The sequence below is a fragment of the Suricata suricatta genome, chromosome 1 (genome assembly GCF_006229205.1).
Source record: "Suricata suricatta isolate VVHF042 chromosome 1, meerkat_22Aug2017_6uvM2_HiC, whole genome shotgun sequence".
Lineage (NCBI taxonomy): Eukaryota > Metazoa > Chordata > Mammalia > Carnivora > Herpestidae > Suricata > Suricata suricatta.
In genome coordinates, this window is record NC_043700.1 from 139,483,034 (window position 1) to 139,498,131 (window position 15,098).

At 37.1% G+C, this 15,098-nt stretch overlaps 1 protein-coding gene across 1 annotated transcript in view; it reads right to left on the minus strand.

The window, feature by feature from the left end:
* The window catches only part of SLC4A4 (solute carrier family 4 member 4), a 318,791-nt gene that overhangs the window by 179,866 nt on the left and 123,827 nt on the right, over nt 1-15,098 (minus strand). Inside the window, exon 6 of the mRNA XM_029945109.1 lies at nt 9,805-9,984. Within this exon, the coding sequence (XP_029800969.1) occupies nt 9,805-9,984 (180 nt within the window). The remainder of the gene's footprint in view (nt 1-9,804; nt 9,985-15,098) is intronic.

Here is a 15,098-nt window from a genome sequence, read left to right on the forward strand (position 1 = left end):
TCATGTTGGCCAATTCCAACATTTGGATTTGTTGGACCCTCTATGTACTTCTGTGCATGAAGAGATACAAACTCTGTAACCCTTTCATGTTGCTTTTCTTCCTCTTCACAAATTTACTTCAAAAATAATCTTTTGAAAAGTTGTTCCCAAAGCTGGAGCCGAACTTTCTATAATCATACCGTGATAATGACATATTATGTACACCTTCCCCAGATAATGCTTTCATTGTAACTATTCTACACTTTAGCTGCAAAATAAACAACTTAGCTTTGCGATTATCATACATATTCTCTTCTAAATCACTTTTGCCTGACTCCAGGCATAAACAAGGTAGAAATTGGTTTATATTGTTGTGACTGGATGAGGAAAGATCTAAAGATCTACAATTCCAAAGATTTCACAGTGCTGGTTTCCAAGATCTAGACTGCAGACAAAGGTGTTGTGAGGAGCTTTTTAATGACTCATGTTATCCTTGAGATCAGTTTGTCCAAAACCATCAATCCTATTCAAGGAAGGGTGTGCCTACTTAATCATGCAAATAAATAAAGAAACCTCTCCAGCAAAATGTATATTTAACAATCCTATTAAGAAGGAAATAAATTTTACTCATGTTAAAGTTTTAGGACTCTTTTAGGACTGCAATGTTGTATGTTCAAGTAGTCATCCTGAAACTAGTATTCCACAGTATATTAACTGGAATTTGAATAAAAACTTTTTTAAATGTTTTTTTATTTTGAGAGAGAAAGAAAGCATGAGCTAATGAGAGAGCAGCAGAGAGAGAGAGAGAGAGAGAGAGAGAGAGAGAGAGGGAAAGAGAAAGAACCACAAGCAGGCTCCACACTATCAGCACAGAGCCCAACTCGGGACTCGAACCAATGAACCCTGAGATGATGACCTGAACTGAAACCAAGAGTTGGATGCTTAACCAACTGAGGCACCCGGGAGCCCCTGAATAAAAACTTAAAAAAAAAACAACCCATCATTGAGCATGTACTATGCATTTCACAATTATGTAGCCAGAGAGTTTAACTCAATAGTATAGGCACATTTTACCTGTAAACACATGAAATATGTTGCCTAGAAAACTCCATTTGGAAAAGCCAAAAAAAAAGACATCCAACTGCCATGTTTGGAGTATACTCCTGCCTAGATATAAATTGACTTCCAGATCCCTTCAACATCACATAATTACATAAAGTAAAAGATCCAGTGTGGGAAATAAATTGTTGTTGAGGAAGCTCATTACCCTTTGTAGTTTAACTAGCATATTGTTATTAAGCACACTAGGTTCCTGCATCTTTTTATGCTTGGGCAAATATTTTACATTTATGAACTCAGGCTTTTCATATGCAAATGAATATAATGATATATATGTTAGAAACATCATAGAGAACAATGCCCTGTGTATAATAAGTGCTCAAGTAATAGGAGATATTATTGTTGCTACTACTACTAATATCATTGATGGAATGGGGTTTCCTTTGCTCAGCAACCTTAGAGGCATTGGAAAACACCAGAGACAGAAACTTTGGCCTAATTTAATTCAACTTTAAATGCAAAAGGTGATTTTTAAGAATCAGGTTCATAAACGTGAAAAGATCTTGCTGTGCTCTGTTATGTGCACTGAAACTAGCCTTGAGTAGATGAAGAATCCTTAATCATTCTTTGAAGACATTAATTTTATTCCCCCTTTTTTCTTTTGGGAAGATAAGATAAAGAATCCACAGTGCTCATATCTCCTCTTTGCCTTCCCTCCTCTTTCACATGTTCCTGTTTTTCTCGCTCCTTTTCTCTTTGTCTTTTGTAGAGACCAGACATGGCCTCAGACTACGCCTACTCTCCTATCTGCTCTTACAGCAAGACGGGCCTGGGGAAAACAAGACTTCACAAAGGTGTCCCTATCAAGGATCTCTGGGAAGATAATTACCGAGGGGTGGCAACAGCAAATAGGTTCTAAGGACCTCACTTTTCCATATGGGGTAGGATATGACAAAGAGAATCATTCCATTTCTTTCCTCTATCAGAGACCCAGCTTTGTAAAACAGACTGGCAATTAATAAAATTTAAAAATATGTTTATTTCATGGTAACATTCTGCTATACATATTTTATTGATAGCTAAGAACGATCATTGCTCAGACATATTGATCAGTCTTTATTTCCTAACTGAAGATATTATAAAGCCCACAAGTGACATCTCATTATGTATTATTTGGCATCTCTTAAGCTGATAATGAAATTAGCACTGTTTCAAAAATAAACCCCCAAAATGTTTTCATTTATGTAGTGGTAGAAAAAAAATTGAGAGGCATAAAAAAACAACAGAGTACAAAATAAGGGTGGTGAATTGAGTCTCTGTCCTTGATTTTAAATGTGAAAGGCATTAAATTTGTCCATTTAAATATTTCTGAATAGCTGTTCCTTACAGTAATATCTCACATTATGCTTCTTAAAATAGTTTACACAAAGATATCTCATCTACTCTTGTTTGTATAAAAAGAATAAAACATTACTACCTTTATTTACAGATATTTAAAAAATGAGGCTCAAGGATATTATGTAAATTGCTCAAAATCACACTGCTACTAAGTGTGATCCAGGACTAGAATGAAGCCTTTAGAAAAGATAGTACCACATTTCCAAGAAGAAGATTATAAAGTAGGCCTTCAATGGCTAAAACTAAATACTCATTTGTGTTCTATCTGTTAAGCCTGACTCTCATTGCCATAACAAACAGAACGGACTACCAAATACTGGGGAGGAGAAGACTTGGGGGGAAACGTGTTATTGTTTATTTAAAGATCTGAACATTATAAATCTGGAAGATCAGACACCTGCCTAGGGAAGAGAAAGAAAATAAGAATGGTGTCTGATAGATGAATTAGAAGTTAGTGTTATCAAGTTACTATTATTAAGGAATATTCAGGCACTTTTCTATAAACTTTCCATGGATTGGCTCATTTAATCAAAGGCTGAGAAGAACTTGATCATGCACTGGGTTCTGGCCAGGACATTCATCTGTGCTGTGCAAATGAACGCAGAATTAGAGTCCTCAACAAAACAGATGGATGTGTGCTGTTGGATTTTGGAGACAGCTGATTGTATGCAGAAAAGCACCTGGGAAGACAACTCTCATGTTAAGGCAATGGGAGCCTGAGAAACAAATTGTTGATTCACCCATCTCCTAACTGGGAAAACACGATGGCCTGCTTCAGAGTAGCAGCATCTCTGTGAGAAGCTAGAAAAATGCCTGCTCTTGCCCATTGATTCAGGGACCAGGTCTGAATTCAAGGATATGGGGCGAGGGGAGTTCCAAAGTAGAAGAACCCAGCCAGAAACAAGTGGCATAAACTGGAATCCAAAACTCAGACAAAAAGCTAAGAATTTCTAAAGGGACTGAGGAAGCTGCCAAAGCTGGCGGTGGTCCCAGCCAGATCTACCGTGCGTCAGTATCTAGGAGCTTGATCTGACATCCAAACCAAATAGCTTGAAAACGCCTAATCTCAAATCAGATCCAAAGCAACAAGCGCCTAGCTAATCCCACTTATATTTCAATGGGGCCTAGAATTACTGTCAACAAAAAAAAAAGACTGACTTCTTTCCATTGTTTGTTCTGTGTTGCTAACCAAGGTCTATATTACTGTGGGTAACAGCACTAGAGAACACTTTTTAAAACAGCTAACGGTGTTGTGTACTTACTCAGAAGAAGCAGTGTGAGAGCTGAAGCAGCATCCGGCCTGGTGAGGAACAATGAAAAGAGGAATCCAAGGAGAAAGGAAGTAATGGTAACAAGTGGTGGCAGCAAGTAGATTATAGTTCTCATATTTGATGGAAAAAATAAGGGGTGAGGGGGAGGCAAACTGAAGATAAAACCCAGAGGCTCAATCCGGAGCAAGCCCTGGGTCCCTAGAGCTGGCTCTAGAGCAACCACCGTTTCCAACTTGTCACCCAGCTGCTGGAGCAGCTTTATTAAGTCCTGGAGCCTCAGTGTGGTTTGGGTTTCCCTGGTATAGCCAGTTAGCACAGGGTAAAATGAAGGAGGGAGAAAGACACTTCATAAGGAGCAACATGACGGGAAAGGGCTTCCTCCTCTCTCATACCTCATTTGATATTAGTTACCAATACCAAAGGGCAGAGAACATAAATCAGCCCTACATGCGCGAGTCTCTTCCCAAAGAATAAACTACAGAGAAAATATCATTCCAGAAACCACTGTTACTCAGAATGAGATTTTTTCCTCCTCAATTGTGCTTTTTGTGAAGTGACCTGTTCGATTACCATGTGCCAGTCAACATTTTACATATATTATCTCATTTAATTTCCATTATCCACACTGTTTTATAAACATGGAAACTAAGTACTAAATTACCTTTCTAACTTTTCACTGTAAAAAATGTTTTTAAAATATTTTTTGAAAATATAAATTGGAATTGGATTGGGAAAAAATGAAATTCATAGTCTACATTTAACTAGATAACCAAAGTCACTTTGGTAAGGAGCATGTGTACTCCCAGACAGTGGAGGGTAAGGAACCAATTTCTATGACAGTCGATGGGTAAAAAAAAAAATAAGAAGCCACGGGGAAAAAAACAGGCACAAACTGATGATGGCACTGCCCAAATTTCCACAAAGGTAGTGAAAGCTAAGGACTCAAAATACAGTTCCTAGTTGGTCTTTGTCCTTAAAACAGTTCTCATTCATCTTTTATGACCTTAGATAATACATATCAAAAGGATCTATTTAAATGGAATATTCAAAATATATTTAAATAAAAAATATTTTTAAAATAGTATTTTTTAAAAATCATATCATCCTACAATCCATGATCCTTTACAACGGTTATCAGGTAACCTTGTCAGAGTATCTTACTAAATATTTTACATACATATCAATTAAGTATAAACTTTACTTTCACTTTCTAATAAAAAGCAAATAAAATACACCTTACTAGATTTTTAAATAGTGCCAAGAAATGTTTCTAGGCTTAAATGTTACTCTTCCGTAGTATAAACTACAATAATACAGATTATCTAAGTATCCCAAAACAAATTACTAAGTAGAACTATATGAAATTGCTGACAGTCAACTTTATTTCACCTACAAAATGGCAATTTCATATGGTTCAAGTGGTTCTTACTAAAATGATAGTAAGAAAAAGAGTGGGCAAAAGAAAATCTAACACCAGAAGAAATGAAAACCTAACAATAACTCCATAGAAATGCCTCAATTAATATATTGGGAAATTATAGCACTTGCCTAAAATTTAGTACCTGGCAGATCTGTCCATCAGAATTCACAGATGTCTCAGACAAGTGGTAATTTCACAATAATTAACATCTTGGAAGCCAGCCTGATTCTTTCCTGATTTACTACAAATACAAATGTTTTTCATTTCTTTTAAAAAAAAAACATTAAGTCACCTTGAACCCAAAGCTATATTGGAACCCTAAAAAATGAGTTAAGCTTTAGCTATAGAGAGACAGTGGTGGGCTATTAAGCAGGTATGCTGCTAAATGTTTGCGAAAACCAGCTCTCCAGGGGAAAATGTGTGTGTGTGTGTGTGTGTGTAATAAATTTTACTGATATAAAGGACAGGCAGCACACATACAAGTAATAATAAAATATAGGATACTCTGTTGTGAGTTGCATATAGTCAGTTGATTTCCCATAGAATGGTTTTGTTCACTTTTACCACGTCTTTTAACAGTCAGCAACTTATGGTTGCAACTGGCAACCAAACATAATTGCAACAACCATGCTCAACATCCATTATCATATATGTTAACAAGTAGGATAAAAGTGAAACAATGAAGACAAATGTCAGACTTCACTCACTCCTCGAAGATGTGGGTGACACCTACGCTAAACTGGATAATAGTTTTTGAACACAACAGAACGTATACTCAATTCCTTGTGCTCTTCACATTTTAAAAGCTGTTATGGATTCATGTTGAAGTATGTTGAAATCCTAACCCCCCCACCCAATGTGGTAGTAGAAGGTGGAGTCCTTGAGAGGAACTTGGGTCATGAGGGCAGAGCTTTCATGAATGGGATTAGTGCCCTTATGAATAGAGACGGGGAAAGATGATGCATCTCTCCTGCCATGTGAAGATACTACGAAAAGACAACCATCCACAAGCAATGAAGAGGGCCCTCACGAAAAACCAAATCAGTGGCACCTTGATCTTGGACTTCCCAGCCTCCAGAACTGAGAAATAAATGCTTGTTGTTTAAGACACCCAGTCTGTGTAAGTTAAGAGCTCAAGTTTAGTAGGCAATAGCTATAGACACTAGACACTTAAATTTGATCTGCATTATTAGCATTTTCTCCATCACTTTTTAAAGTCCATAGACCTGAAAAAACATAAATCACATCCTAATTTGAATTCCCTGACTTCTATGGTGTAAATACTATCACTGTGACTTATTGCAAGCTACTGAAATGAAGCCAATGAACAAAGAGTTGGGAAGAAGTGACAGCACACCATTTTATGGTATTTCCACCATATAGACACAGTAGATGGTAATAACCTGAAGAGTATAAGTTCTAGTACCATGCCATAAAATAAGTAGGAAATGATGAATTTTGAGTATGTATTACCTTTGTTTTTAATATCATTATTTAATTGTATACACACATAATTTGAAGTAGCTGTGTTTAACAATTGGCTTGCAGAATTCCTGACTGGCTCTTGTGAACAGACAGAAGTGGCTCCATCACACCACTGGGAGATGAAAAAGAAAATCCCAATTCTAAAGGATCTCCATATATTGCAGCTATTAACTACACTATTGCTATCATAACTAAATGGCAGGGTCTATTTTCTAGCCTGTAACATAAGAGTAAAGTGACTGAAGTTTACCTAGATTTTTCAGTGTTAGAACTAGCTCCAACAACAATAGATACAAGTCTTTCTTTTATTCAAATAGTAGCAACAACTTTATAAGTCTTTGTTTTATAAACTTATTCTGACAATATTTTATAGTTGTGAAAGATGTTAAGTAATTAAACCCTAACATATAAAGGTAACTGTATAAATCCGCAAGAAGAATAAGTGCCTTTAGAAAACCAAAAATTTGTAGGCTACCTGGTTGGGTCAGTCGGTTAAGCAACCTACTATTGATTTCAGCTCAGGTCATGATCTCACAGTTCATGAGTTCCAGCCCCACCTCAGACGCTGAGCTGACCAGCCCCTCTCTCCCTCTCCCAATATAAACAAATAAATAAAGTTAAAAAACAAAGAGCTAAAAATTTGCCAACTGATAATTTATAATAACATACTTTGGAGGTACATGAAAAATCATTACAATAGAATCAAAGTCAAATCTTATCTCTGGATATTTAAAACGAGTTAGGTAACCCAAAGGCCAATAATAACATGTTTAAAAAGGCCTAATCTTATTCCGTGCTTCAGGGTATAAACTGATCAGCTAAAGAGCTGGACAGCAGCTGACTGCCCTCCCTATTTGTTTTCTGCCCAGCATATATAATATTTCACAAGTGAAAGGTGACTGACAAAGGCAATTTCAACTTTGCTCTGAAGTATAAAGATCTACTGATAGGATGAAAGATTGAATGATGGATGATATCAACTCATTAGTTGTATTCTACATCCAAATATTTTGTCCTACAGCACAAAATACTGGCCTCCAAAATCCATCTGTTCTTAATTTCTACTCTGCCTGCACTTCATGAAAATGAAGCTCAGCCCAGACTGGTGGAAGCCACCCTCACTCTGCCATAGGCATTTCGCTTCTCTCTGCAAATACAGCGATATTTGAAAACAATGCACTTTCTTGCTTTTTTACAGTTAAGTACCAGCTTCAGGATAAAAAAAAATGATCTCCAAATCATATAATTTCATTTCATATGAAGAAGAGAATAAGAAATAAGATTAAAGACAGACTTTTACTTTAGTTGCCATAATTTTAAAAATAGGGGTTGGGGGCTCCTGGGTGGCTCAGTCGGTTAAGCGTCTGACTCTTGACTTTGGCTTAGGTCATGATCTCACAGTTTGTGAGTTTGAGTCCCGTGTCAGGCTCTGTGCTAACAGTGTGGAGCCTGCTTGGGATTCTATCTCCCTCTCTCTGCCCCTCCCCAGCCTGCTCTCTCTCTCTCAAAATAAAAACAATTATTTTAAAAAATACAGGGGTTGTTGTTTTTTAATGGTTAACCTTTATTCATTTTTGAGAGACAGAATGTAAGCAGGGGAGGGTCAGAGAGAGAGGGAGACACAGAATCTGAAGCAGGGTCCAGGCTCCAAGCTGTCAGCACAGAGCCTGACCTGGGGCTTGAACTTATGAGCTGTGAGATCATGACCTGAGCCAAAGTTGAACGGTCAACCTACTGAGCCACCCAGGAGCCCCCTACCGAGGTTGTTTTTAAAGCAAAGTATTTGTGACATCTCCTGTAACATTTCCAGTCATTAAACCCTTCAAAAATACAATTTAAAAAGAGATGTATAAAAAATATTTCCAGTCAGCACCAATATTCCAAATAATGATAGAACCATCAAACTGTAGTAGAAATATTTTCGATTAGATGCTTCGCCTTGTCACTGTTTTTATAAAGAGCAGTTTTATTTTAATTGTTTATTTATACTATTATGCTGTTTAAAAAAATTATGGTAGAAGTTAAATCAATGTATAAGTCACTCAATAAAATTGAACTTTTCATTTGGTTCTATTTAATGGCTAGACACTCATTAAGAAATCACAATAATGGAATGGCTCAAAAATGCACCAGAGAAAGTTTGCTAATAGTAAGCTCTCTTCCAGCCAAGCCTTAGTTTTAATATTAGGTCAGAAAACTTAATTTCCAGAAATGGAGTGGCTGAGTTAGAATTCAGTTTATACAATTCATTTAGTCCACCTTTTCCAGGGCAAAATATCTCACACTATTCTGAAACTACAGATAGGGCAATGAATTAGAAGCACCCTTCTCTAGTCATTTCTCTTGGTACCAAAAAGCCTGGGAGGTGGGATGACAGAGACCTGGTTCTATCAGCCCAATGCTTAGCAACACTTTCCACCATGCTTTCATTTTCCATATTTCATGGAAATCAGCTTCTCCCTCCTCAGATTATAACCAACCATGAAATTTATTTGAAACAAAGACAATAATACAACAGATAGATATTTTACAGAAAAGTCTGCTAAATGCAAGAGTATAAATAAGACACATTGCCTTCCTATTTCTATACAACGGGATTAATATCCTACCTTGAATAATTATTCTCCTAACCATCATAATCATATAACAAAAGAGCAGATGACTTTTTTTGCAGTCTTAGATTTCATTAAGTAATAAATATAATACTGAGCCTTGGATAAATGATCATTTACAGATTGGACACCATTTCACATACCAAGCAAACCCTTTATGATATTAGAATTCAGAGCATTTGTCCTATCTTGGTCTATTGTCCTAATGCTGACAAACCCCCAAGCCTAAAGCATATTCCCTGATATACTCAAAAATCTACAAGTTTGATGACTCATCTGAAATATTCAGTTGTTTCATCATAGCGTTATTACCAAACCATCTCAGTCGATCAGAACAGATATATATGAAGCATACAAGGCATCTTGGCATTTACAGCCTTAGTAACTGCTGAAATCTTTCCAACAGGATGGCAACTCTGCCCAACTGGATCAAAGTGTCATTAGGAAATGGCTGTGGCATATGAACTTGAGGAAGAAATGTGGAGAGGAGTAAAAACAACAGATGACACGAGATGAAGTAAAGGTAAGAGATGGAGTGAGACAGGCAAGAGAGCGAGGCAGCTGTCTGGCCCTGCATTACCATTATCAGGGTTCATAAACATCCTACTTGCACTGGAGACTGTCTTCCCAATGTCAGCCAGGGAGCGAAGGTTGGATTTCTTGGTTTGATGCCGGTGCTTCCGGAGCAAAGTATAGGTCACCTTGTCCTTAAGGTCAGGTTTCAATAGGCCTGTCTCAATCTGATGGTCAACAATCATCTCTGATACAAAGAAAAAAAAAAGGCAAAACAAAAACAAAAAGCAAACTCAGTCACAAGACCACAAAGTTAATATTTTACTCCAACATTATGGATGTCATTTCAAACTTTATATCAATATACTATTTTCCAAATTTCCAACTTCTCACTTTATATAAAGGGTAAAGATACAGAACACACAGATTCTGGCATTAATGAGAGAATTATAAATATTCCACTATGAATTCTATGTTTGGAGAGGAAGAACTGTCTTCTTTTTTCAATCCCAGTTAATAGTGAATCCACATTAATCACATTCTTCTGTGAGTCACACAGTCAGTAATTTACATTTTTTCAATTAAGTAAAAAAAAAAGGTAAGATTAGAAAATTCATGTACTCTATCATAGCAAGTATACCAGAAATATAAATGATATTTTAAAAAACTTGAAGAGAATACACAAAATTTAATGTAGTGACATTATTGATTTTTAGATCTTTTTTCCCAATTTCTTCTGTAATGATATATTTTCCTTAAAAGAGGACAAAGTAAAGGAAAACAATACTCTTTCCCATATCAGGTTATGTGAACACCAATTAATCCAATGAAAGAAAGACTAAACTACAAAACCGCCTTCGTCTTTTCTAAGAAGGGAGGCTTATTCTTCTTTGGATCCAACAAAAGCCTTTCCAATATATTCCATTAATCGTTTTAAAATATAACCTGCCCAGAATTTTCTATAAAATTTTCATCTTACTACAAAAAAAGTTATAATTTCTATTAGTTCTTATTTTTAGAGTGGCTTTAATTGGAAAAGATAGCTGTTTCATAGAAACTGCTCCATGGGGAGCTCTGCTAAAGGACAAGTTTTACTCTAAAAGAAGAAATCCTCTTTCTCACAAGGCAGCACATTAGTGGCAGGGCAGAAATGCACCTGGTGCCTCCTTCTCTAATGTCACACAACAGGTCAACATCTCCTCTGTACAGAATAGCGCACGGGACCAAACACCACAGAATCCATGCAAGACACGCAACGGTAGGACATTACCTCCGTCACTGTATGCACACAGAGCTTTTGTCCCCCACCTAGAACCAGAAAGAACAATGGATGCCATGCCTGCCTTTTCAGATACATGAGTGCACCTAGCACACCTCAACATTTTCCTTTTGGGCAAAGTTCTCAGAATACAAAAGTGAAGAAGAGAAGAAAAGCTCTTCTCTTGCCAAAGTCTGACCAAGGAAAGAAAAAACTGATGGGAACTGAAAGGGTAACAGCATCTCCTAAGCACTGCCATCTCTTTGTAAAGAGAAGTCACAGACGTTCCAGGGGCTCTGCTTGGCCAGAACCACACCACTCAGAGGGCCAGCTTAATAGCAAGCACTCACAGAACTGGTCTCACAACCTCCAGCTGGAAATGGACGACTTAAACCATATACAAGCAACTACTTAGAAGCCAGGCAGAGGCTGACTCCTGAATTTTCCATTACATGTCTTACATAAATGCCACAAATGTCACATAACACTGGGCCACTTGGTGGGGAGCTTGGACAAGGCAGGAAGAGTTTCTCCCATAGGAATGTTTTGGTTTGACAGTGGCCTTTAGCTCTTGAGTGTTTTTAACTGCACAAACCCTTCTCAGTGACACTCTCAGAATTGATCCTGTAATTACAGTTAACCTTCTGTTGCATAGTAAAATAATTAGGTGCTACTCGTTTACTTTCCTTTTAAGTCTTGTTCGATGCAGAAGGTCCATTTGACAGAGAACCATAAAAATAAACAAACAGCTCCAGCATATTTGCAGCACATGTTATCAAGCTCCTACTCTAATTCCAGGGTTGTGGATTAAAGTGTTTCTTATCTACCCTTCCTGGCAGGGCCTCCCTCTGTGCTTGCCGTCCCTTGTAATCTCAAACCTATCCATACATACGCACAGCCAGCCCTCTGTTACTAGTGCCTGGAAATCACCAGTTAGAACAGGCTAAGACATCTGTGTGGCTTATGCCCTTCATTAAGTTTCCATAAAACAGCCCACGTTACAGGGATCTTTTTAAGCACAAACTACAAAACCTTTCAAGGAAAGTGGGGGCAGTAACATTTCACAGCTACACTGAAATTAAGCCTTCAGTGTTCAAAATCCCACAACTACTACCAATTGGGAGAGAACGTGCCAACCATAGATGATACCAGAGCTGAAAGGGAGCTCAGGAAACACCAAGTTCAACCTCTTGTATTTGGGAAAAGAGAGGGCAAAAGACAAAAGAGGTGACTTGCTGTCAGACGAAGCCCAACTAGAGGTGCAGCCACCCAAGTTAAGACCAGGTTTTCTGACTCACAGTTTACATCTTTTTCTATATCACACAATGTTTTTCTTTCTTTCTTTTATTTTAGTAAGCTCGAGACCCAAAACAACAATCAAGCAAACAAACAAACAAACAAACAAAAACCCTGAGATATGCATGGGCTTCTGCAAACCAAGAGAATGGTGTTCATGCAATAAAAAATGGCCCCAAGTGACAACTCTCTTAAAATGAAATACAAGGCCTAAGAAATGTGAAACTTCAAGACTAATCAAGCCAATTTATAAATATAACCAATTATGAGATTTTATTAATCTACCAAAGTGGCAAAATGTATCTGTGAATGTAAAAAGTGGGTGCCAAAGGGAATTCCACATACTGAGGGTAACAGTAATAACTAGTTCAAACTTTCTTGAAGGCCAATCACCAAATGCATAAACAAAACCCTTCAATACGTTCAAACTCTTTACTGTTTCACCATTAGAAATCTATACTAAAAAGTAAACAATTTCATGAAACTATAACAGAATGTTCACTTATTCTTTCCAATAAAAACTTTAAGACAACCTAAATGCTCAATAATAGAATATTTTGCAGCCATCAAAATGATGTTCACATGTATATTTAATCACATGGAAAAAATTCATGTTAAGTTTTTAAGTTAAAAAGGGCAGATTAAAGTATTACAGTACGATTCCATCGGTAAAATGAATTCCATACGTGTAAACGGAGATATACAGAAAAACTGCTGTGAATGGTGGTATTTTGATTTTTGTGTCTTCTATTTTTCTAGATTATTTCAAAATGAACATTTATTAGTTTCATGATAAAAAATAAATACATTGCCATTTTGAAAATCTTAAAGGTGTTAAAAGCAAGAAACGACATGACTAACACATCTGCCAACATGCACAGCTCAGCAATGCCTTTAAATATAAAAATGAGAACTCCCAAAATAGAGCTACATTTTCCTAATCCATTTCCCATCATAATACAATACCTGAAATGGCTTATAATTTTAACTTAGGAGGGTAGGAAAATCCTCATGCAGTTGCCTTCCTATAAATGACACTCTTTCATTGTAGGACTAATGATGATAGTAATAATCAAGCTATTAAAATAATCTGTGAAATGTTGTTTTATCCTTTAATTACTTTAAAGACAAGTCATTTTCCTTAGCATTCAAAGGGCTTCTCCATGAAGAGAACAAGGAGAGGTCCTGAGGAGAATCAGAACAAGGCTGAGTGCTGTGTGTGTAAGCATGAGGAGTAGCACCTGCTTCGGCAGTCACGTGGTGACAGCTCTGCACCTGCGGAGGGAGGACGCCTCTCAGAGCAGGCCACAGAGAAGGAGTAGCAGGTGGACCGCAAAAAAAGATAAAAAACATGCTATTGTCTGTTTGATATAATCACACCCACTATTATTTCTTTCACTTCTCTTTTGTGGAGACAAAGATGGGGAGGAGGGGAGATGCATGTTAGAGACTGAACACGCATTACTAAACATAATTCACAACTCTGAATTATCAGCTCGATGCAGAACAGAACAGCCGCTTCACGTTCCGCTAGAGAAGGGTGTTTTAATAACCAAATAATGGCAATAATTCTTCAAGTTACTGTGCCGTCTTCTGTCATTTAAAGGGAAATTAGGGCGCCTTTTTTCTTCATGCTTTTTAAGCGCTGTAACGTTTCGATTCTTCAAGGATTTTTAAATATTTTTTTTCAGCCCAGGACACTTTCAAACATGTTCTTCTCTCCACTCCTGCAAATGTAATCCTTTTCTTCCCTCCCTCCCTTCTTTCCTTCCCTCCTTCTGTCCCTCCTTTCTTTTGCTGGTAATGTGTGTTATTTGACTCTGGATTGTTTTTCTGAATTATCAGCTCCAGAATGTGAATGATAAAACTTCAGAGTGAGCTGGTGGTATCTAATTTTACAATTTAATGACAATTTGTAAAAGTAAAGAGATGATGGTTAGAGAAAAAGTCCACAACTGATAATAAAAAATAAAAAGTAATGGAAAATTAATATAAGACAATAAAATGCTTAGTGAACCTTTCTTAAATCTAGTGAATACCAGAACCTCTTTCTTTGGCCAATGACTAAACAAGGCTCCAATATAAACTGGGATTCTGTCTCCTACTGCATGGAAAAGATCAGTCAGTTGCTAAAGACCAGAAGCTCCTTATGATGGCTCTTTCCGCTACTCAAGATCTTGAAGACAGTTTTATAGAAAAGCCCAAGTTCTATGGTAGGACTCACTTTCTTAATTAATACTGGAAACTTGCTAGTGACCCTTCAACCACAACACACATTCTCCCCCAGGACTGTGTATATCTTGCCCAGTCACAAGTTTAATTCCCATTTTATCCGGCATTTATGCATGCTGACTTATTTTTTCAACTTGTCTAATTTCAGACCTCTTTGCTCCAGATTAGTTCTTAAAGTCTGAAAACACAGAAATTGCAATTCTCACTCAAAAACTGGATGGATTTTTGCTAACCATGATATTTTTTTTGAGTAACAATCTCCCTTGCAGCATAACAAATCACCCAGAAAACCATCCCTTCTGCTTGCTTCTCTCTGTCTTTGTAGACAGGCTCATCTTCCCTGGGTACAAAAGTCCAAGATCTCTCCAGATATCCATTTTCAGCCTCACTTGCCTGGTCACAAATGAAAAATTCCATAAAGAGCGCTATTTCCTACATTATTTTCTAACCTATGTGGATATGAATTTGTAACTTATCCCATTTACAAAGTGAGAGATTCGCAAATGTAATTCCAGGGCCTAGAATAGTGTCTGGCACATTGTAGAAGTTCATGCACCACTGCTGAATAAATGCAA